The sequence below is a fragment of the Aythya ferina genome (genome assembly GCF_964211825.1).
Source record: "Aythya ferina genome assembly, chromosome: 1".
In the NCBI taxonomy this organism is placed as follows: Eukaryota; Metazoa; Chordata; class Aves; order Anseriformes; family Anatidae; genus Aythya; species Aythya ferina.
The window spans coordinates 69827719-69852217 of record NC_140296.1 but is presented as its reverse complement, the minus strand read 5'-3'; the positions used below and the strand labels follow the sequence as shown (position 1 = coordinate 69852217).

General features: G+C 37.7%; 1 protein-coding gene across 2 annotated transcripts in view; it reads right to left on the bottom strand.

The window, feature by feature from the left end:
- GABRG3 (gamma-aminobutyric acid type A receptor subunit gamma3) overlaps window positions 1–24499 on the bottom strand; it is a 342220-nt gene that overhangs the window by 151809 nt on the left and 165912 nt on the right. For both annotated transcript variants that reach the window (XM_084538857.1, XM_084538858.1), the window contains 2 exons: window positions 5054–5274; window positions 2665–2747 (listed from right to left, as the gene is read on the bottom strand). In XM_084538857.1, the coding sequence (XP_084394983.1) occupies window positions 2665–2747; window positions 5054–5274 (304 nt within the window). The remainder of the gene's footprint in view (window positions 1–2664; window positions 2748–5053; window positions 5275–24499) is intronic.

The window sequence follows — 24499 nt, the reverse complement described above, 5'->3', positions numbered from 1 at the left end:
TATTCTGACCAGACTGGCTCACAGACTGGGAAAGATCTGCCACATCTCAACACTGATCAGACTGCTCCAGGAACGGTTCTTGAACAAGACTAGCTGCTCAGGCCAGCTGTTACTGTGGTTATGGTCCCCAGTCAGTGTCCATCTCCAAATTGTTTTTATGAGGTGTTCCTTAGATGTAACCAAAAAATAGGCACTCAAAAATCACTTTGGAGGAGGATAAATTATATGTTCCAAACATATAATTTGGAACATAAATAATGTTTGGAAGGGGTAGATAGGTTTTAGTAAGCCCTGTTAGCATGCTTAGCAGACTCTTTTTTATAAACTGTTGTTCTTCTTATTCTGGCAAGTGGATCAAGTACGGTTTAGTATTCCCACCCAAGGAATATTAGCTGTCTCCAGAGCAATGAAAGGGTTAGGGTGTAAGTTTGTTGGCACTAGAGGAAAATCCTCTAGAAATAATTTTAGTTTAGTTTCACATTTCTGAATTATCAAAGGAAATGTATATATGGTAAAAAACAACCAACCAGAAAAAAAAGAAAAAAAAAAAGGCAAAAAAAAAAAAAAAGGCACCACAAATATCAACCTTGTTTGTGTTTGTGTAGAGATGCGGGGAGTATTTTCCAGAACTTGTGCTTTTTTGTGCTTGCTTACAGTGGAAGCTGCAAAGATTTGTCTGCATGCAGGAGAACAAACAAAAGGGATTCAGAGGGAAGGGGTGCTACGCTGTGCATTCTACAACCATTTCTATTTTATCCAAGGATATATGTCTTGGAATCAGTAATAATCTTGTCTCCTCAGAAACTTATCATAGCAGGCAGTAATAAATCATTCAGGCATTCACTCAGTCATTCCCTTTCTAAGTCCCACTGTGTATCATGTATCTTGGGACCACTATGAATGCGCATAACACTGAAAATACAACAGATTAAGAAAACAAACCAGTCACACAGGAGATTGTCCTACGACAATTGTAGTGCTAAAAGAGTTCATGGAAAGGAAAAAAACTTGGTATGAAACTAAAGACATAGGCTCTTGTAATCAACATGAGCAAGGAGGATAACAAAGCTATAAAACGTTATTTTATTATTCTTCCACATGTTATTCCATCTGACAAGAAATTATAAGGAATACATACAGAAAAACTTAGTTGCATTCAGTACTGCCTAGCTACTAGTGAAGGTGAGGTTTGAAGTGGTTTCCTTATCTATTAGTGTTCACCTTCTTCTTTGGATATTGCTAATGCAGGACCTATCAAATTTCTGTGATACATTTAATTAGTATCTCTGGACTGGGACTCCTTTGCCAGTACTGGAACAAAAAAGCAGTAGTTTGCCACAAGGCAAGGGCAGCTTTATGCAATAACTAAGTGTAGCTGAGGTGCATATAGTTCAGTGACAAATATTCATTAGCAGGAAAGCTCATTCAGGAGGTACTTGCCTCCTGTCCACTTATATATACATTTATTGCACATATCCAAATTTAGCACATAACTGTGTATTTTTGCCCAGGCTCACTTATCTATGTAGATCATAAAACCCAGCAAAATAGTGTTAATATGTTTTGGGGAATTCAGATGTTTACATTGGCAGATTTTTTGTAAACACTTTCCTGGGGAAAAAGAAGAAAACCTGGATCAGCTGAAACCCAGAGCCAGTTTCTAATTTAGTGTCATTGTTTGCATAATATTCATAAAGGGAAATCAATACACTTCCATCACAGCAGTATATCTGTCATGAAGGTATTAAAATAGTTTTCTATCACTTCTTAATAGATAGTGAAAAAAATACTATTTTCTAAGTAGAAAGACAATACAATGCATTTCCTATTCACTTTGGGAAAACATAGATATTAAGACCTGTAGTTTATCAAAGGAAAAACCTTTAGTAGACACTCTTTTAAAATTGTTTGTAAAACATTTGTGTTGTATAACTTTGGATTACACGACTGTGCAGCTGTAACTATGAACAGACAGTTCTCAAGTTTTTTTAAATGAATCAGTATGAAATGAACTTTCTCTCACAGTAATATTAGATCTCAAGATAAATTTGCTTGACTTTTGTTTTCCATCCATTTCAATAATGCATTTGTTGATATCTGCTACATAGATTTAAAACAAACCAACAGTACATACAATACAACATTAGGATTACTGGACAAGATAAGAAATAAAATGGAAATAAGTTTCTAAGTATCTACTCCATTTACTTTAGATTATGGAACAGAGGCTACTCTGTGCTACTTGCTATACTGTGCTACTTGCTATAGACTCACACGTTCAGAGATTACTGTGTTTATCCCTAAACTGTGCACCTTCACAAGAAAACTGCAATTTATTTTCTCATTTACATGTGATATGATATTATAGATTAACACAGCAAGGAATGGCATGAGTATCTGTTTGTGCTGAAAGTGACTATAGGATCAAATAAAAAGGCCGGTTCTAGCAAAAATAAAAGAATAACTCTATGGAAAACTTCATGGCATAAATCCCTCAACCAGGAATGCTAGAGAGGAAACAAAAAAATCCTCTGAATATATAAGCAAACCTAAATTTCCTATACCTGTTGTGGAATGTTTGAGAAACCTAACAGAAATCAGAAATAAATTCATGCCTCTACATGCCACTCATGTACAACAATAAAGTGTCAAAATAGTACTTACAGCTAGAGAATATCAGTGGACATGAGTGTTCATCCATTGGGAAATTGTGTAGCTGCAGCTGGCACTCAGCGTTGATGGTAAGCCTGTAGAGAAACCAAGTGACTGTCACTAAACACCAGCAGAATGAACAGCTAGAGGAGGAAACTGGGCAACCTTAAGTGGTCATACCAGAGAGCTTTGATATTTGTAAATTGTCCATTGGATATTTAGGCCTACTCCAAAACAAATATCACTTAAAAAACATAAATAATTTCAATAACATCATTAAGACTTTCCTGATCCCAAGAAATTTGTGCATATGTTTTTCTTGATAAACACCAATCAATTCATCATTAAAGAACATGGGATAGAGACAACTATCCATTAAAAAAATAACAGAAAACTGGCTGATGTGGTTTTATGCAATTCCACAAAATTAAAATATCATAAAGAATCTGATGAGATTAGGAATAGTCTCTTCATTAATTTATATTATAGTGTGAACTTATAATTCATTCAGTCATTTTGGGATGTCTCTTAAAAATGTATAAAAACTCTGTATACCAGTCTCAGCTGTACAGATGTTGCAAACACAAATCAGCAGAAAGGTCTTCAGCTCCATTTGAAAAGTTTTTTTTTGTGATATCCTAGCCCAAAGGACATTATGAATGGACTTGATATAAAAACAACTATTATAAACAGGTAAATTTTATTATGAAAGATTACAAAGTGAATTTATAGTAATAGTAGATTACCTTAAATTCTGGTTTATTGTCTAGTGTTTTTCAGGAAACAGATGCTATATTAATTGCACGTCTGAATTTATGTAGCAAGTGTGAGGCATGGTTTTTGTTGTTGGTGGTGGTTTTGTTTTGTTTTTAATACTCAAAATCTAACAAAATGAATTGGCTAAGGTCTGCGTATCTAATTTAGGATGGGATGGAGAAAACCTCCGTGTCCTGGAGAAGGTCACTTATAAGGAACTTTGTGTTGATGTTAGAAGAGGATCTGGGGTGTTACAGCAGGAGTAGGCAGGCAAGAAGAGAGAGAGGCAAGGAGCGAGACTGAACCTTGTGCACAGAATTGTACTTTCTCCTGAATACAGAATGTTTATCAACACATCATAGAAGCTAGATATGCAATAATTATCACTCCCATGCCATACTGATTCTGTGTGGTCACCTAAGTCAAACAAATTAGTTGTTTCTGAATTAAAGAGTGTTATCTGTGAGCAATGGTCATTCTAACAGCCTCTTCCATGAGAAAAAGGAGGCTGACATGAGTGTAGAAAAGGATTCAGAACAGCTTTCACAGCCCGTTCAAACTTGGTCAAATAGTAATCCATTTTTAGATCGTTTGGGTAAATTTTGCAGTCCATGTGTCAAATAGTTTTTTTACATAAGTATGTAAGTCTAACAATCATTAGGGAGATATGCAACTTTTCCTGAAAACTAAAATAAGACTACAAAACAAACACACAAACAAACCAAACAAGCAAAAACACAATAGGTGATTACAGCTGTCAATTTAATCACCAAGGTCTTTAGCTAAAGGCTACTGAAATAAGCAAGAGTTCTGTCACTGAGAAGCAAGCCTAAGAAGGGCACTAAAAATGTCAATAGCATTTTCAATTGTTTAATTCATTATTTGACATTTCACTGACATAAATTTCACTATTTGACAAAGACTTGCCATTGCATGGCCATTGCAGTTGGGCTCCAACTGCAGTTGCAGGTATGACCAGAATATGCTGTTGCTCTGAGAAGGCTAAACACAATCAGTGCAGAAAACGTAGCATGAAAGATGCGTCTGAAAAAGTTTGCCTTGTGGAGTCTGGCTCATGGCAGAACTCCCTTCTGAACAATTCATCTCTTCTGTAAGTAAACATTTTGATTTCCACAGGCTCTTTTCATGCAAATATATACAGTATTTCTAATACCATACAGTCGATGGTATCACGAAGATTAGAAAAATTCTAAAAGCCTTTCCTCCAGCAATTCACCCTTGTGATGAGATGTGACAGACTATCTTTCACCGTGACTTATTTGAAGAATCAAGTATTGGCATTAGCATGAATTTAGAAATATTTTATCCAGTCCTGCATCTAACTCTGATCAGAAAGGTTTCTGGCAGATTTTATGGACTGCATGCTCCTGATTTTTTTACAAACCCTGAAAAAAATTACTTCTATAATTTACACAGACCTGTTTCCAATACTTAGAGTCTCATTTTTAAGAGACAAGACTTTGCTTCTAAACTGCAGTGCTTACACCTGAATATTTCACTGTTTTGTCAAGAAAGGTCAGGTAAGCATCAGGAAGAAAACAGCAGAGCAGAACAGGAAGAATGCTGAAAATTACTTTGGAGCTAATAGTGTGAGAAGCTTTCACCCAGTGCTCTGACTGCTCACCTGAGGGTGTACAGGATCTTGCCATCATTCCATATCCGGAGGAGCTGGTTGGGGGTGGTGATCCAGTGAGCTTCTGCCGTCTTGGAGTTCCGAAATATCGTGTCTGGAATCCAGATCAACCCAACCATGTTGCTGTTCAGAGTCAGTATTTTCATGGTGCTGTTGAAGCGAAGACGACTGTCTGTCCACGTCTGGGCAAAAAATATATCAATTTGATATTCCTGCAATGAAAGCATGATATGCAAATTGAAATCAATTCCACACTTCTCATTACTGTTTAATCTAGAGTAAAGGTTTATCTGGACGTAAAGTAGCAAGGCACATTCAGGCTAAGGGAGCTGTGTTTTCTTATTTATTGTGAGTTTTTTTTTTTTTTTTCCTTTAGAAAACAAGCAAAACAACCTCTCTTACTTTTGTCTTATGCTGTAGTAATTTCTGCACTAGCTCATTCTTTTCCATTTTCTCTAAAAATTTATAGCTACAAGATACAATTTGTAGAGACTTTGTCATCGGGCAGAATGATGAAAGAGGTGTGAAAAATGAACAAGAACAGCACAGGTAAACTGGGGAATTATAAATTCCTCTGACTTTTGCAATGCCTTTTGTGTGTGTGTTTGTGTGGTGTGTGTGTGTGTGTGTGTAAATTCAATAAATTAATTATTCTGTTTGTTACCAACTGTTTAACTACTCTTCCAGCAGAATTGAAAAGGCATGTTTGTGCTTCCTTAAAGACCCTCAAATGCTAAGAGATGTGCAGTCACTAACTTTCTGCCCTGAACAGATGAATATCATAGCTTAAATGAATCTCATTCTTTCTTTCACTCCCCTTTTAATTTTTTGTTACTGTAGGTAAGCAGTCATAGTAGGTATAACAATGCAGAAATTAAAATACACACAGACATAAAGATAGAGCTATATAGCTGAATACATCAACACACTGATATATGCATTTAATACTCCGTGGAAGAAACTGTTAAAACCAGTTTTGCATTGTGACCTGCAGTCATTTGAAGACAGAACAGCTCACATTTGCATTAGTCCCATTTCCTCACCATCCTTCCAGACTGCTTTATCTGCAAATCCTGTGAAGACATTTGATCACATTAAGACCCTCTCAGTGTTTCAGTATGGGTTGCATCCACAACAGTGGTGGCATTTGCTCATATGACGCAAAGTGTGTACCCTACAACACAGGCTAATGCAGGGGCTGAGCTACACCAGAGGAAGCAAGCTCCTTAAATCACCTGGTACATGCACTCTTGGTATATCCAAACAAAGGAGAATTTAGGCTCTGGAGAATTTAGGCTCTCTAGTATGTCTTTGCTTTTGACTGCTCTGAACTTGCTTTTATTGCATTTCTTTTTCTCTTTGTCTCTTCCTAAATTTCTCTTTTAAAAGGGAGTGTGTAAAAAGAAACGCTATTATACCAACAGTATTCTATATTGTTTTATTTATAGATTGTTAGAAGAGCTTGTAGTCTGAACTGAGGACAGCATTTTTGTTAAGAGCCATCTGGTTCTCCTGCACTATTAAATTTTTAGCAGGCCATCCTTTTAGAGCTGATGCTGTAACACCAGTAAACCTAACTCACTGATACTGTAATACCAATCCAAAACATGCTCTCGGCCTCTCATCTCTAAATGGCAAATGATCAATAGGTGATCAATACTAGTGGTGCTAGCATGTATCCAAGTATTAAATAATAGATCACCTTAGGAATTAAAGCCAAGCCACCAAATGAATTAAGGACCATGTTTCTTTGTAGCCTATCTCACTGCTGTTTTTCACTGTATTAACCTGATTTTCTTAGGGAAGTGGACAGATTTGAATCTGAAGAGACTCTTCTTTCATCTTGATGATCACAGTTACACATCTTCAGACACTTAAAGGCTGCAATGTATTGTACACAACACACTGTTATTGCTACCCAGAGAGCTGATCTTGTTTTATTACAATGAACTCTATTATTTTATCCTTGAAAGTCCAGTGACAAGAGTTAGTTTGGCATATTCTGCTTCTATAGAAAAGCATATGCCAGACATGTCTATAGGTTTCTCCAAATGCTGAGTGAGTAGAGTTGCTTTTTTTAGTTCACATGTGAGAATCAGTATTTATAGAACCAAAGACCATTTGTATACAGCTGGCTAATGACAGTTCTGTCTTTTCACAGGACGAGATTTTGCATGATATTCATATTTGAGGTTATTTTATATGAATGCTTTATTTTGGTTCTCAAATGTTTACTAAATATAGGGTTAGTCATAATTCCCTTCTGGTAGATTGTACATATGTGATGATATTTAGGATTTTAGGATTTATAATATTTAGAATTTCTCCCATACCAAAGGAAAAAAGCTCCTGAGCTATGTAGTACTGTGTCTTGAAGGGTACTGCAGCTAGATCTGAGCACAGTGGGCACCAGAAACAGCATAGATGCATCAGTGTGGTTTCTAGCCAAGCAGACTACTCTGGACGAGAAACAGATTACATTACCAGGACCATGCTAACACCACTGTCCAACTCCCACTCTGCCTTTCCTTCACTTATTATTGCAATTAAAACACCTCAGAAATGATCATTCATCAAAATATCTCTCCCATGGGATACTGTAGCTCTGCACATTAATAAAAATGTTTCGGCTCTGATTAAATGGTTCACAGATTTTCTGAGGTATTTAGGCATTTATTTTGTTACAAACCACTTTTCTTCTTACAAACCTTGGTCATAAAAAGCAAAATAATACTTCAAAAAGGAAAGCTGATGAAAACTTGAAATCAGATGCATTTATTTTGTCGACATTTTATCCCTATTTTTTATTTAAAATATTTACAATGCTTAGTTCAGAATGTACAAAAATTTGCCCCTATAAGACAATTTTTCTCAGTACAAAAAAGCACACATTTCCATTTAATATCTGAATTTCAATTTCATGTTTTATATTCTCTACATTAAACCTTTTTAGGAGCAGATGATCCTAAAACCTTTTTTAGGATCAGTACATCCTTTACATTACTCTTTGTAATTGCTTCAGTTTTCAACCAAGCAGATAATGGGGTGGTATTAACTCTACAACGAAGAGACCGAGGTCAGTTTCTAGACACTGGCACTCAGTTCTTCACTTCTAATGGAGCTAGTTGCTGGGCACACTTCAGCAAAATTACCTTTATCTTCACTGAAAACAGATACTCAGTTCCTAGTGAAGTCAAAAGCTTGCATACACTGCTTTGCACAAAGCTGGTACAGTGATCTCCAACACACAGCATCCAACAAGAATTAGCCAGAAGAAAGGTTTCTATGTTGTTCCCACATACAGGCCAATACAATAGAATACAACAAAAGAATGCTCTTCCTTTGCTAGCTAATAGCTGCCATTTAGATGAATGCCTATATTCAAAGAAAAACCTTTAGGAAAGGTGATGGTTGCTTTTAAGAATGTTCAGGCAAGTCTGGGTTTCAGTGGAAGGATGCTTCAGATGAAGCAACATCCTACAGCTCTAATAATGGTCTTTATGTGCTTGTCTGCCACCACACCAGAAGTGTTGCTAATACCCTTCTGCTTCTTTCTTTTCCTGTTTAATCTTTGGCAGCAACCACTGATTATTACAATGAACACTGGAAGAAATTGATAATAATAATACATTTTCAAAAGGGCTTCTCAACTGCAGAAAGGTGAAACAGCATTCTCAAAAATGTTTCCTTGTTCTACAAGCATCTGTCTTGCCATGCTACCAGTACCAATTTAAGATTTTTTTTTATTATTTTTTTTTGCTTATACCATGTATACACTGTATCTGGATATGTTAATTGTAGCTATGCTTCACCGCAGACACACTTCTGAAAAGATCTTGTTGTTGAGAAGACATAAGGGACAACTATATGGGGAAAAATAGGTCTACTTGTTAACAGGAAGGGAAATTCTAGGGAAATATTGTTTTCTTCAGTATAGCACATATTTCTGAAATAATATAAAAGTTATCTGATACCAAATTCAATTATAAACTTGAAGGCATTGATAGAAAAATACTTTATCAACTTTATTAGATGTCATTATGTTTGGCTTTTAAAAATAATTTCACAGAGCGTGTTACATTTATAATTTAAATTTCTTATGCTTGTAAAGTTCATCAAAATGGAATCAAAATGGAATCTGTTTGCAGCAGGGTTTTACAATCTTCCCAAATCTGATTACATAAGGGAAACATTTTTTCCCTCTGTGTTGTGTTCACAACATGGTAAATGAAATGAATTTAAGAAATTGAAAGAGCAAGTAGGTGAAACTAAAACATGAGAATGTTTCCCAAAAGAAGCCTACTGATACACACGAATACTCAGTTGAATTTCTACATTCACATCATCAGACCTTTTTAAAGAAATTTTATATTTTCAATAATTTTTTTGCTTCTGGAAAGTCTAACAATTTTCAGTAAAATTAAATCCATTAATTTTCTTAGATCATATCAAAATACAAAGTTTCATATCTAGCAGCTAATGCATAGCTGAGTAAAATATGTTTTGTTTTGTTTTTTTTAATTTTTATTTTTATTTTCTCCCATGATGACTAGCTTATGACCAAAGAAACTGTAATCAATTCTTTTTCTTTTTCTTTTTCTTTTTTTTTCAGTTTAACCTTAGGTGACTGCATTATCTTATACTTGTCATGATGTAAAAAGTCAGTTCTACTTTTAAGACTTATTTAGAAATATTTAGTACAATCTGAAAGCAATGTAAGTAACATTTTGTCACTGAGAAACTCTAGCACCTCCAACAAATTATCTTTATAAAGAAAACTTTAGAATTGGTGTTTGACAACACTCACTTAACTTCCAGAAGTAACACCCAAATCCAGGAAAACATATTATGGGCCTTGCACCTATACTGCAGCAAGTAATTGTCTCATGGAGAACATTTATTTCCATTCAAATTTTATAAGCACTCCTTTAGATCTGAAACTTTTGCTGAGAAAAATGTCTTCAGATAATGAGAAAAAGTGACTGACTTTTTTTATTTTTTTTCCCCAAATCAAATGATGATTTAATTAGAGTTGTTTTTTTTTTTGTTTATTTGTTTGTTTGTTTGCTTGCTTGCTTGGTTTATGGTTATGAACAGAACAGTAAGCTAGAGACAATTTTTATTTCTTTCTATTGATTTATGGGCAGAAGGACATAACCAAGAGGTAACACCAACATAACATCACCTGCAAATAATGACTCATTGGGTTCATTCTACTTGATTTTAGCATATTTTTCATATTTTTAAATATTCTTAGTATGGTTTCATTAGTGCCTTAAAAATCAAGCCAGCAGTGAATTATCTGCCCTCCAACTGTGCATAATGACTAATGATTGGAAACACCTTGAAAGTGCTGTGTCTTGAGGCATCTGTAGTCACAGAGAAAAATACACTGTTTACAACCAGGTCTTCAATTGTTTTCTCAGTCAAAAGAGGAGTTAACATGTGTTGGCAATACAGGAAGCTTTTCTCCAATCATGATATATCATTTTAGCTGTGGGTTAATCCTGGAAAATACTATTTAATTGACTGTCACAGTTGGGTGATCTATTTGAATGACTATAGATAATAGTATGGTATGCCTTTGTTGCTTCTGCTGCAGCCTTCTCATTTTCTGTGTTTTCACAATTCCTTACAACAACAATAACAGCAATGACAACATCAAGAGTCCTGTTCTTGGAAGACATGCAAGAATTTCCTGCATGATGCTTTCCAGATTCTTACTGTTGCCTATCAGACAAAATAGCACCACCACAAGACACTATTTGCCCACATTATATGACACCTCTAGGCTTCACAGCTATTGCTATTTTCCTGATCTTTTCAGAGTATTTTCTCCAATTCTTCCACAATTTTTTTTTTAATTGTTGAGACTGTTTATTTTGTTGATGGAGTAAGACTACCTGATTAAAGCTGTTACTGGGATTTCTATGAGGCTAGTACACAATCAACTAAAAATACCTAAATAATTAGAGTCCAGTGTAGATTATGACCATTCTGTGCCGTCCGCATCCCTTATGTAATAATTCAAACCACTGCAGATGCTGCTCCCATAAACTTGAAATTAGCCCAATAAACTGTGTAAAGGATAAAATCACCTTTAATTACAAAAAAAAAAAAAAAAAGGTTGACTGCACAAAAGTGGGTGATCCTGATTGTAAGTCTTTAACTGTTCTGGAAATAAATAAGTTCCCTTTTACATTTCATTACAAACCATTCTGTATGAAGTATGCCAAAAAAAAAAAAAAGAAAAAAAAAAGAAAAAAAAAAAAAGTAGTGTCCTTAAAATTCAACAATATAAATAATATTACAGAAAATTACAGACAGGTTTGTTCAGGGAAGCAGGAGAGAAATGAGAGAAAACTTCACAGCTTAAACAGAAGAAACTTTGTAGTTTGCCCTTTAGAAGCAGAAGACAAAGCAGTCTAAATTCAGTCTCCTATGACAGCAACTGCCTGTAACTTTTGTCTGTCATTTCTACTTATTTACATCAGCCTGGTCAGATCCTTCACAGCTGTAGCCCTGGTTTATGATTCAAGGTCATTTTCAGCCTCAGTTCTCTGAACCCCTCACTGAGTCCTTGTCTTCATCAGAAATTCGTTTCTTTCTCATTCAACAACATGGCTCTCTTGTCCTCCCAACACATTACACCACCCTCTCAGTAGAGGAAAATCTTTGAAGGGCGGGAGTTTTCCTCTTCTTATATTCAGCCACAGCACACACTAAAGACTCCCAGAAATGTTATTTCTACATGCCCTTGCCACACTCAGACTAAAAGTACAAAAATAAGGTTTTGAGATACTTTGTTTTATAAGAAATGTCCCAGAAATTGAAGAAACATTCATGATATCTGCTTGTTTAGTCTGCAATATGGTGCACTTGAAGAAGTCCATTTTCAACGAAAGAATATTTTTTTTCCAGCCAAGCTCACTGCTGAAAGGTATAAGTTTAATCAACAACTGAATTGCCAAAGATTACCCTGCAAAGGGCTGTCTGACTGATTCAGTCTCCTCTTGAGTTGTGTGACAAATAAAAGAAAGAAGAAATGCTCCCTGAAATAAGGAAAGAGTGGTTTCTTTTTCCTGAACCAGAAGATTCACACACCTGATTTCAAAATACCAAGAGTAATTACAAGGTGCACAGCCCACCTTCAACTTCCCTGATTTGTGATATCTTACCCTGGATAAACAGACCACAAGAAGGAGAGAATTGTCATCTGTTTGGGTGGAAAGCCTTCGGAATTGGCTTTTGATAATTTGAAAGGGAACAGGCTGTGCTCATGGCTAGATTTTATCTTGGTGGAAATAAATACTCCTACAGCAATTGCTGCATGATGTATGCTGTTTATTTCCCAGATTGCACTGTACAGACATTATAAAAAGCCAGGAATCATGGCAACTCCAGGAGAGACCTGTAAGGCTTAAAATGTTACCTCAGTATTTGTTTTTGAATCACAAGTGCAACTTACATTCTACTTTCAAAAAATTTGTAACAAACTCTCAGATATGCTATGGAAAGGAACTGAAGGTGTTGGGAGAGCCTAACACTTTCCAGTGAAGCCATTTTGAACCATAAACCCTTTTTTTTTTTCTTTTGTTTTGTTTGTTTGTTTGTTTGTTTGTTTGTTTTCCATTTTAATGTATAATGCAGGAAGAAATAAATTAAATCTGCTGGAGAAAACATGGTAAAATAAATAGCGCATTTCATTGGCAGTGTGTATGCAAAACCCTTTTTGTATCAACAGGACCCACACAAGCCTTCTGTGAGGACAACCTTTATCAGACACATCCTGAAAATTCACCTAGCTTTCTGCATGGGGAGTGGAGCCCACCAGAAGGGCTGCCACAAACTTGGCCTGAAGTAGCTCTGCCAGTGCAGAGCTATCATGTTTACAGAGGTTGTTCAGGAGCTGAATTTCAGGGATTTGCTTCACATGACCCACAATAACGGGTTTCAGGGCCTCAGGGATGGGACTTTATGGCTCATCTTCTCATTCTTCTGCAATCTGCTCTGTTTCAATTCTCCATGCTCCTGCTTCACCTCCAACTTCTGCTGCTATTATTCGTAGGCTCCGAGAGGTGGAAGAGCTCAAGAAACATTTCCCTACTTCTGAGCTTTTTTCTTCTCTTGATGAGTTTATCTTCCCTAGCATCATTGAGGCAGTACCTTTAAAAGACCTCCAAAATAAATATACAGACAAAGATACTGGATGATTAAATTTTCAGTGGCATTAAAATATGTATTTCCAAGAACTTTCCAAACTGTTTTTTGTTTAGAAATACTTTGAATAACTTGCTCCTTCAGGAGAATTTGGTTTAACACTTTCATAAAGCTACAAGCATGATTGTTACATGGAGAAAATACAAAGGAAAGAAAAAGTCAACTTTGAGATTGCCACCAGTGCTATTTAGGTTAACACTGGCAAAATATTTCTAGAAGCAGATACAATCATCAGCTGAACCCTTTGAGTCAATAAATAAATAAATAAAAGCTCTTCTCATTGTAACTTCAACAGGCATCTTAGAGCAGGGAGGACAGAAGCTCATCTTCTTCACTGTAGCTCTGCCTTCTGGCTGTGTTAGGAGATTAGTTCATTGATTTTTTTGCTGTTCTATGAGGCAACAGACAGCTAACCTCACGCTAAAAACAAAACATGCAATTAAGAAAAATCATGTCGCATTTCCTCTCCCTGAGGAAACATTTTTCTGTGTCACTGAACCTATTTTGGCTCCTTGGAGGCTAGCTCCAGTCTTCTTTATTCCAGACAACTTTTGACACTTGGTAGAAGGAAGGCCAGGAGATGTTTGCGATAGCATATTCCCATAGATACCTCCATGCTTCCTCTTTATTCTGCACTGATGAATTATCTCTTCTCGTTCAATCAACCATGCCACAATCAGAAACAAAGCATGAAATTAGAACAAATACTGCTTATTTTAGAAAACCAAATGTAGATCTGCTATTCTTTACCCATCCCTTTTGATGGAAGACCACCCATTCTTGTTGAATATTGCTGCCTACCATTTCTTTTGGGACTTGTCTGTTGAATACGTTTTCTTTTAGAACACTGCCAAAGACATCCTGATTGCTATCACCACTTCACAACTGCACTTAACACAGGGTGTGTGAAGAGGGATAGAGTTCATAACCTGATTCAGGCAGGGCCTGATGATAAACTCTGCCTTGATAATCCCTAACTATCTGTACATAAACTTGGCCCCTTTAGAAAAAGGGATGCCCAAAATATGCAAGGAAGGCACAAGGGAAATAGAGGTGGGGGGATATGTGGTAAAGGGCAGAGTTTTTGTCACTGTATGTTGTCAATATAATTCAAAATGGCAATCAGAATAGTCACTCCTAAAGAGACTGTTGCTTGAAGAAAAAATGTTGTTGGCATTGACAAAGAAAGTACAGTGGCCACTCTGACCTGTAATTTAAGTTTTACAAAGACAGCAAACAGTTTGGGATTTACTTAGAGGAGAGAGGGGGGAGAGTCTCTGGAAGTGTCATTCCATGTGGTAAGAAACCAAGGTTTCTTGTGAACTAACTTGTGATTTTAGTAAGATAGATGCATGAGGACAAGCTTAACTTCTGTAGAAATAGTAAAGAAATAAAAATAAATAATCACTGAACAGAAAAAAAAAAAAAAAAAAAAAAAAAGAAAGAAAGAAAACATGAATTCTGTGAACGTATGTTAATGACTGTACTTAATATAATAAAGTACACTATTAAGGTCTCCTAAGAATATTTGATATCTGAAAAAAAATCATAAAACAAATTATAATGATACTCAGTATTTTTCATCTATTATAAAAGACTAATCAACTTTATAAGCATACCTTTTGGAGTGTTAGCTTATTCAAAACAGAAGCTAAACTTCCCTGTTCCTGAAAATAAATGCACTCTCAGAGATTGCAGATAATAATACCTTATGCAAATAATCTCTGTATTAAAAAAAAGAGTATGTTTTAAAGATGGCGAGAAAGCCTGTTGGCCAAAAAAGTGTAAGAGCATTTTGAAACATCTTTTATGCCATTGGCAAAATAGAAAAGAGGAAGTTACCCTAATATTTGTATGCATATTGTCACTCAGCACAAGAACAGCTGTAACGAAACAGAAGACAGGGCAGTGATGAAAAGACACCCATCTCAGCCTGAAGGATCAGATACAGTGAAGGTCTCATGCAGAATTGGGAGTGAGAGAAGAATTGGGAGTAAGAAGCACTCTGTAAGGAGGAAGATGGCATAAACAGTTGGAGAAAAGTCCTGTTCGAACTGTCCCCCTTCACTGTCATTTTTAGGGTATCTTCTGAGGCTTGAGAATCCACACACTGCTCTACTACAGTAGCCATGTTTCACAGAAAGGTGCAACTCATCCTTATGACAACCTCATTAGGTAAATAAAATTATAAACTTCATTTTCTTTTTCAGAATCTGAGATAGTGAGGACATCAGTATTTCCTCCAGGGCTATGCAGGAAAGCTAGAGCTCACCAAGGATTTAAACATCTAGTCCTTCAAAACCCCTCCTGCAGGAAATCAGTTACCCATTACCAAACATTTTCAAGGGCAAAAATAAATAAATACATACAGTTCTGCATTTGTTGGACTTTCCTCAAAGACAGCACTAACACAGTGATTACACCCACACAGCTGAACACAGGGGGACTGCAGACATAGCTCAAGCACTGCGCTCCTTGTCATTCACCAGCTTCATTGCCAGCTGACTTTCTTGCCTTATTCCTTCCCAGGCAAATCTCCCACAGGTTCAGCTCACACTAAAAATCTAGACATACTCCAGCCAGTGCCACTGAGTCCTGGGGACAAGTATTAATCCCTGGCCATCTCATATTCACACAAATAGACATACCCTGGGCACAAAACCTAAATTAATTGCAACATAAATAGAATCTAAAAGGATGACAGAAATCAGGAAAATAAACTAAATAATAGTGACAGAGAGAGTTATATCCTACATCCCCAGCAATATTTGAATAGGTGCTATTGGCATCCAACAAAACGATGCACAAAAAAGCCAACAGCACTCAATATGCTAGAGAAAGCACATTTGTAAAAGCTCTCATTGGCATTTGAGGGAAATGCACTTGTATAACCACTTTAAAACTGAGAACAAGACTGTTTTGCCACAGAGACATGGAGAGACACTCTGCAATGTGCCTCAGCTGAGCTAAAGTTCTTTGTGCTTGCTCTCAGCCTCCTAAGGAGCTGGCACAAGTCTTCACTCCTTTGCACTGTTGGCTTTGGCAGAACCAGACCCCTGTGCTTCTGCCTTGCAGGGGGGCATGCTCAGAGCTGAGGCTCCATAGCCAAAATACATAGCCTGTGAGACTATGCTGGCTACCTTTAGCAGGCTGAGCCTAGCCTTCCCACATCTCCAAACAGAGGGCACTCCAGTTATCAGAGCTTAGATCTTCAGTCAAATAAGGAAGGGAAATGGCTTCAGTCTTCATCTTCACAACACAGGCATGGAGACATTTTATTGTCTCCATGTCTCTTCAGTGTCTCCACCTTTGGGGCTCTTTTTTTTTTTTTTTTTTTTTTTTTTTGATTCATGTCCAAAATGTCCTTGCATGCTGTTCCAAGGTAATCCCTGTGCTCCCCTCAGCCAGGTCTCAGCCAGGATTCCTTCCATGTCCTATCATGTTAGGTGGCTTGATACGCAGAATAGCTTTGTCTCCCTTTAAGACCCTACATTCCAAGCTAAATTTGATCAAATTCCAGCTCCCCCTAGATTTCAGTCCATTCTTTTTTTTTGATATGAGACTCATATTAAATCAGCTATTGACATTGGTAATTCTTCATTGTCCCTAGTCTGGGGGGAGAAAAGTGACAACAGATGAAATAGCAGATGGCTGATTGCCATTCACTGGGCCATTCAATGACAGCAATTTCAGGAGTCTGGGCTGTTCAGTTTCATATGAGCACATTCCCCTTATAGTCACTAACTCCATCACTCCCCAGCTGGGGAAATTCAAAAGGAGTTTACCAGAAATTTTCAATACCTGATATTATCAGAAAAAAAAAAATAAAATAAAAAATGGAGCACCTAAAGAAAAAAATAGTAAGATCTATCTTTCAAAGATCATTAGGAAAATTGAAATATTGTCAAGTAATGATGTGTATCGTAAACACACTCCCTACCACAGTTTAAACTCGCTTCCTATCTCAGCATCTGTGCTAGCACTGCAGGATTAATAACTGATACTGGATTGTAATTTTGCAACATATTTGAAAGAATAAGCAGTGATTCTGCTACTACTTGTGAACTGGTTATGCTCTCATTAATAAAAAGAGATTCCAATGAGTGCATCTTGTGTGATAAAAAAGCTTAATCTCTAGTACTGTCCCAGTGCCTAACTAGAAATGAAGTCAGTAACACACACAGGCAATAGCTTAGGTGCACCTTACACATTGTAGCTAACCCCCTGGTACCACCAGGGAATTAGAAGTAAGAGCAGCAGCATCTCCAGCCCAAGTGGCACTCCATCCTTTGCTGTGGAAACACTTCCATCTGCGCCCCCCTTCTGCTGGTCCCCTCCCCATTGCTATAGTAACCTCTTGACACCAGCCCCACTTCTGCAACCCCTGTGTTTCTCCGTAGTTCTGCTGGACACCCACCCAACCCTGCCTGGGTTAACCTTCCCTCAGCACTGCGCTGCTGGAAACGTAATGCAGGGAGGTGTAGGGAGAGCACCGGTGTACCTCAGACAGAAGAGGCTGCAGGGGTGTTGCTTGTTTTATTTGGATGCACTTCTGCAGGGAAATGCTACAGAGGAAAGGAATAGGGTCAACATAATGCTCATATGTCACTTTCTGTGGTGTACAGACTCAGGCCAATCCTTTGCACAGCAGTGAGTGTCACTGGTAATTAATTTTAGTGCAGCCTCTTTGCCTGTATAATTTTGCCTGTATTATTTTAACAGCAGAAGAGAAGCAATAATATTGACCTAGCCACATTTATCTAACTCTATGTATTTTGGCTTTGGTCTGCCTTTCCTTCATTTCTGAGCACTCTTCTTATACTGATAAGAGTGTTACTTTTATTTCTGTTTTGTTTTGCTTTTTCCTGATTTTAACAAAAGGAATATGAAAATAAAGCTCAGTATCTTACAGTATTTATTGCTGAATCCTGTTAAAGGTTCTCCATCCTTGAACATTTTCCACTGCAACTTCATAAGCTGTCAAACACAAAGTTTTCTGATTTTTCTTAACTGCTTCAAACATTCCCAGCTTATTAAAGCTCCTTTCACCAGAGGAATATGATAAATCTTTGATGACCAATCCTACAACTGAACTGTAAGAGGCATACATGTATAACCTGATGTCCAGCAAGAAGGCAACTGGAAGTTTAAGGGCTAAAAATAGCTCCCACTTTTACCCAGTATCAATCCACATTCATGTTGTTTTCTTCACTTGTTTTCCAGACTTGGTGCTGATGTGACAGGAGTTAAAAACTCAGCTCTAATTCAACAACTTATCCCAGTATGGAAAAAGTGATCTATTTTCTATGGCAATTTGCTATCTCACTGTTATTCTCTAAAACATATTTTATAATGCCCAGCTGTGAAGTTTTGCTTTAAAAGTGTTTCATGAAACAATTCATAATACACATTCCAATTGCCTACGAAAGGGAAAAGTTATTATAGCAGTTTCAATACCAAAACTAGTTCATTGTGAACAACATGAAAGAAGTGGACATGTTTTTTTGCTAATGGAACCCTGCATGAATCCTTACTTTTTAATTTACTAGGATAACAGCAAGAATGAAAACAAAGGACCCAAAGCACAGATTGTTCTAAGCAGATATTTCTCATTCTTAAAATGTGGAATGAAAGCCATGAGAAAGATGGTTGAAATTGTTCTGGAGGCTATAATTGCATGAAAAAAAAAAAATGAACTAAGGAATGTAAGAACTCTTGAAAGCAGCTATTGAACTACAGAATTTTTAATTATGCATTTCTTAAAAAGCAACCTTCTGTCCTAGTAGATAAATACATACATATAAGCCAGCTGTCATTGGAATGAGCAAAACTTAATGCAGTTTATGTCTTTCTGTAAATCCATAAGAACAGTCATCAGGATTGCATAATGACCACCTGCTGCAACTTTGCTCATTTTAGTTTAGTGACCTTCATAATAAAAGTGGCATTACCAGACTGGGAGAAATGAGTGATCAAATAGTAAACCAAAGATTCTGAACCTTCATTTGTGGTTCATTTAATCTTGTTTTTATTACAACACAGAGGTTTAGAAATTCTTCAGAGATTAATGAGATTGAACAATCACAACAGCAAAGATGGGAATGGTTCTACCTGATTCAAACTCTGGACAGTTTTCAGTGCAATACAACTAAATGCATCTAAAATTGAAGACAATTGATCTGGAGACTAACAATGTCATGACAGCTGAAGACAAAAATGTAAACTTCTTCAAAAGCATGGCAATCTTTATCTAGATGAGAGTGAATATTCATCAAAATATTTAAGTACCTAAATCATGCTTCTAAGTTTAGAAGCAGAAGTTCAGGAGAACAACCCCAGACAGTTCTTATGAAATTTGCTGAGATGCTTCAGACTTCCTAAATGTCTTCCTAAATTCCTTAAAAATATGCCATGGAGCAAAGTCAGTACAATGTCAGTAGAGTCCTTGTTAGTGATGTGACAGGTAAGCAGGCCATAGCCAAAGGGGTTTTAACCCTGAGCTCCCAAATCCCAGAATGGAATATTGTTGGGGACAGGCTGAAGAAGATGGATGTTCTAGATGGTAACTAGAACACCCCTATGGTAACTAGATGGTAACTAGTCAACAGGAGATGAGCACTTCATATTAGGCCAATACTGTGTCTAAAAGAAAAAATAACACACTAAAGCTTTGTCCTCCTGCATCCTGCAACCCAACCTAAGAAAGTGCCTTCTGGCCCTGTCTTTCACAGTTTCACAGAAGCACTACTGGTTATGCAAAAGACAGTGATTCAAAGCATTCCTTCTCAAATAAAATGTACTTTTAATTAATTTAGGTACCCCAGAACTCAGATTAGTGCCATTATAAATGTAGAAGTGGGAACAAATCTCAGAACTTGCCCAGTGTTCGGGTACACAGGGAGGCAGTCAAGCATATGGATTATAGTACAAGAGACTGGAGATAAATGCTTAAACCTGGGATGAATACCACAACCCTTAAGACCTCTTATTTCAGTTTGACAAGTGTTGCAATAGACCAATAAATGTAGCAGAAAAAACAGTACTTTTCCACCACCCCTTGAAAGTTTCCATAATACATAGAAATCTATTTTTCATAACAAAGATTGAAATAAAAAGTCATTCAAGCCAGTTGAGTAAACCATGATATTTGATGTGGTTCAGTCAGCTTTCTTACATAGAAAAGTAAAGACATTAGAAATAAAGACAAAATGCTGATGTGACATTCAAATGCATTTAAGCAGGTGAGAATTCTTAAGTAGATCAAAGATAAAGTAATCAAATGGCAAACAGCCTAAACTGATCAAAATGAATAGCAAGCAAATGGAAGTAAATGATCAAAGCATTGCACCTGCTGCCCAAATGATATCTACGTTGGAAGTACATTAATACCCTAAAGAACTATCTCCATTCTTATTAGAGACCTAAATACTGAATCTGTTAATCACAAGCAAGCCCTCACTCCTGCCAGAAATAGTTTCATATATACACCCAAGTGACTTGTACTCAACACATTAATGGATCAGGAAAGGATTATAACAAACAGTAGGAACAGTAGTATATAACACCAAAAGTTCCAAATCTTACAGTAAAACAAGGTTCAGGTTAGAGAAATTTAATAGGAAATATAGTTCTATTATGTGACTAAGAGTTTATACATCAAAATCATTTTAGTATTTGCAAGTGAGGTTTATAATGACACTAGTCAGTATGGGTATCTGACTTGTCCCATTATAGAAATTTATTTTTAGTACATATTACAAATGCAGTATCAATATCAAGTAAATGACTCAGAATGACTCCATAATTATTGTTTTTATTTCAGTAAAAAGTACAGCCATTTCTGAGTATTAAGTTATAATAGCAACATCATCTTATTTAAAATTACAAAGTTCTTGAAAACTCTTTAGAAACATTCTTGTGATTTGGATCAAGAACACAGAAGTTGCATGGAAGGGTAGCTTTGTGTTAGAAAACATACTTCACTTTGTATGCTGAGAATCTGCCCCAAATGTGATCTAAAGAAAACTAAACTAAATTAAACTAAACTAAAATAATAAGAATAATAACACCCCACTCATATCACAGTTTGTGCATTCTTGCTAGAAATTTTCTAGATTCTTGCAGCTAAATTTTCCAGAAAATCTGTCCAAAGTAGACATTTTTCTCAGTTGGCAGTAAACAGGACTTTGTAATCATTGCTCTGAAGTGCCAAAGCCTAAGCTACTGGGCAAAAAGTAAATATCTCATCTTTTCTGATCTGCACATTCTATTACAGAGTGAAAAAAAAATACCCCTTTTCTGACCTGTCCATTATTTTCTTCACATGTACTGTGGATGGAGGACTTTTCTTTCAGAATTATACTTCAGCAGAACTCAGAAAGACTTCAGCACAACATTCCTAGCCACGTGGCAGAGATAAAGGAAAAAAAGAACTTGACCAAATAAATTTCCATCAATTTAAGAGTTACACAATTTCGCAAAGAGCACTGCATCACACCAGGTATTTCAGAGGTTATTCAATCTGCGCTGTTTACAGTGGGATATGGGCATGAAGAGAGAAATGACTGTGACTATGCATACAAATAGTTCAAAATGTATGTAAACTGCTGTATTGTTGCAGGTAAATGCTGACTTATATAGCAATGAACTGATAGATCTGATAAATCAATCTCGGTAAAGTATTGACTTTGGTTGGACAAATTGGTTTGGATAAATGCTAGAAAATGAAGGATAAAGATTGGACATGAGATTTCTGAGAAAAACTGTAGCAAATTTGGATTTATAATGACAAGAACTTCCTACAGAAAATATACAATTAAATTGTTTGGGGTTTACTAAAATATCAGTAAAAACTGAAGACATTCACAAAGCTTTCTTGCTCCTGCAAAACCTATGGAGATTTCATTTTCCACATAAGTAAGTTGAATTGAAGGTCCCACTACACATAAAATAGCTGAATTCAATCAGGTTTTCTTCCTTACCTCTCTCCCCCCACCTGCATAAGATAAGTGTTACTTGTCTTTTTCTAATATACAAATGGGACGATAATGCACAGAATTTAAGATACCTATTTAGAATTTTCATTTTGTACACAATTGTATTGGGTTTAAATGGCAAGGTTTAGGTAGCAGGGGGCTGCAGGGGTGACCTCTGTGAGCAGCGCCCAGCAGATGCCCCATGTCAGAGCGAAGCCACGAAACAACACTGGATGGGCCTCTGGGACAGCAGATTTAAGGAAGGGGGAAAAAAAGCTGTGCTGCAGCAGCTGGGAGGGTGAGGAGTGAGAAGCAGCCCTGTAGCCCCCAAGGTGAGTGCAGCAGGAGGGCAGGAGGTGTTCCAGGCACATAGAAGCAGTTCCCCTGCAGCCGGTGGAGAAGCCCCCAGTGGAGCAGGTTGATGTGGCCTGGAGGAGGCTGTGGCCCATGGAGAGCCCCCGCAGGAGCAGGCCCCGGGCTGGAGCTGCTGCCCATGGAGAGGAGCCCACACAGGAGCAGGGGGCCTGGGGGGAGCTGCCGCCCACCCGTGGGGGACCCCGGCTGGAGCAGTTTGCTCCTGGGGGATGGATGGACCCCGGGGTACATACGGAGCCATGTGGGAGCAGTTCTTGAAGAGCTGCTGCCTGTGGGCAGCCCCCGAAGGCTCAGCTGGGGAAGGACGGCATCCCATGGGAGGGACCCCACATGGAGCAGGTGCAGAGAGAGACTGAAGAAGGAGTGGAGACAAAGTGTTAAGGACTGACTGCAGCCCCCGTTCCCCATTTCCTTGTGCTGCTCTGGAGGAGAAGGTACAAGAGGGCGGATGTGGACAAGGTGGTTTTAGTTTCATTTTAGTCATTCACTGTTCTACATGTAAACTACTAGTGATAGGCAATAAATTACATTAATCTTCCTATGTGAAGTCTGTTTTCCACCGATGATAATTGCTGAGTGATCACCCTGTCCTTATCTCTACCCTTAAGCCCCCTCCATTGCATTTTCTTCCCCTTTCCCTTGAGGAGGGAGAGGAAGAGAGAGGTTGTGGTGGAGTTCAGCTGCCCAGGAAGGTAAAATCACAAAAACAATTTAGTAATGACAACACGGCTTCACTTAAGGGCACATTGTGCCTGACAGATCTGGTGGTCTTGTACAACATGGTTAAAGCATTGGTGGATGGGGTAGAGACACTGACATCATCTGCCTGGACTTGTGCAAAGTATTTGATAATGCCCTGCATGACATCCTTGTCTCTAAATTACAGAGACATGGATTTGACAGATAGACCACTCAGTGGGTAAGGAATCAGCTGGATGGTCACACTCAAAATGTTGCGGTCAATGGCTCAAAGTCTAGGGGGAGGTCAATGATAAGTCACATTCCTCAGGGTTTTGTATTGGGACCAGCACTGTTTAACATCTTTGTTGGTGACATGGACAGTGGGACTGAGTGCACCCTCAGCAAGTTTGCCAATGACACCCAGCTGTGTGGTGTGGTCCATATGCTGGAGGGAAGGGACCTGAACAAGCCTGAGAGGTGGGCTTGTGTGAACCTCATGAAGTTCAACAAGACCAAGTACAAGGTCCTGCATTGGGGCTGGGACAATCCCAAGCACAAATACAGGCTGGGTGGAGAACGCATTGAGGGCAGCTCTGATGAGAAGGATATGGGGGTGTTGGTTGATGAGAAGCTCAACATGAACCGGTAATGTGCAATTGCAGCCCAGAAAGCCAAGCATATGCTGGGCTGAATGAAAAGCAGCATGGCCAGCAGGGTGAGAGAGGTGATTCTCTCTCTCTACTCTGCTCTCATGAGTGCTCCACCTGGAGCACTACATTCAGCTCTAGGAGCCTCAGCACAAGAAGGGTGTGGAAGTATTTGAACAAGTCCAGAGGAGGACCATGAAGATGATAAATGAGGCCAGATGATAAAAGAGGCCAGAGCACCTCTCCTGTGAAGACAGGATGAAGGAATTGGGGTTGTTCAGCCTGGAGAAGAGAAGGCTTCAAGGAGATCTTATACTGGCTTTCCAATAACTAAAGAGGCCTATATAAAAGCTGGGAAGGGACTCTTTGTCAAGGAGTAATGGCTTTAAACTAAAAGAGAGTAGATTTAGATTAGATATAAGAAGGAAATTCTTTACTCAGAGGACAGTGAGGCACTGGCACAGGCTGCCCAGAGAAGCTGTGGATGCCCCATCCCTGGAGGTGTTCAAGGCCAGGCTGTGTGGGGATTTGAGTAACCT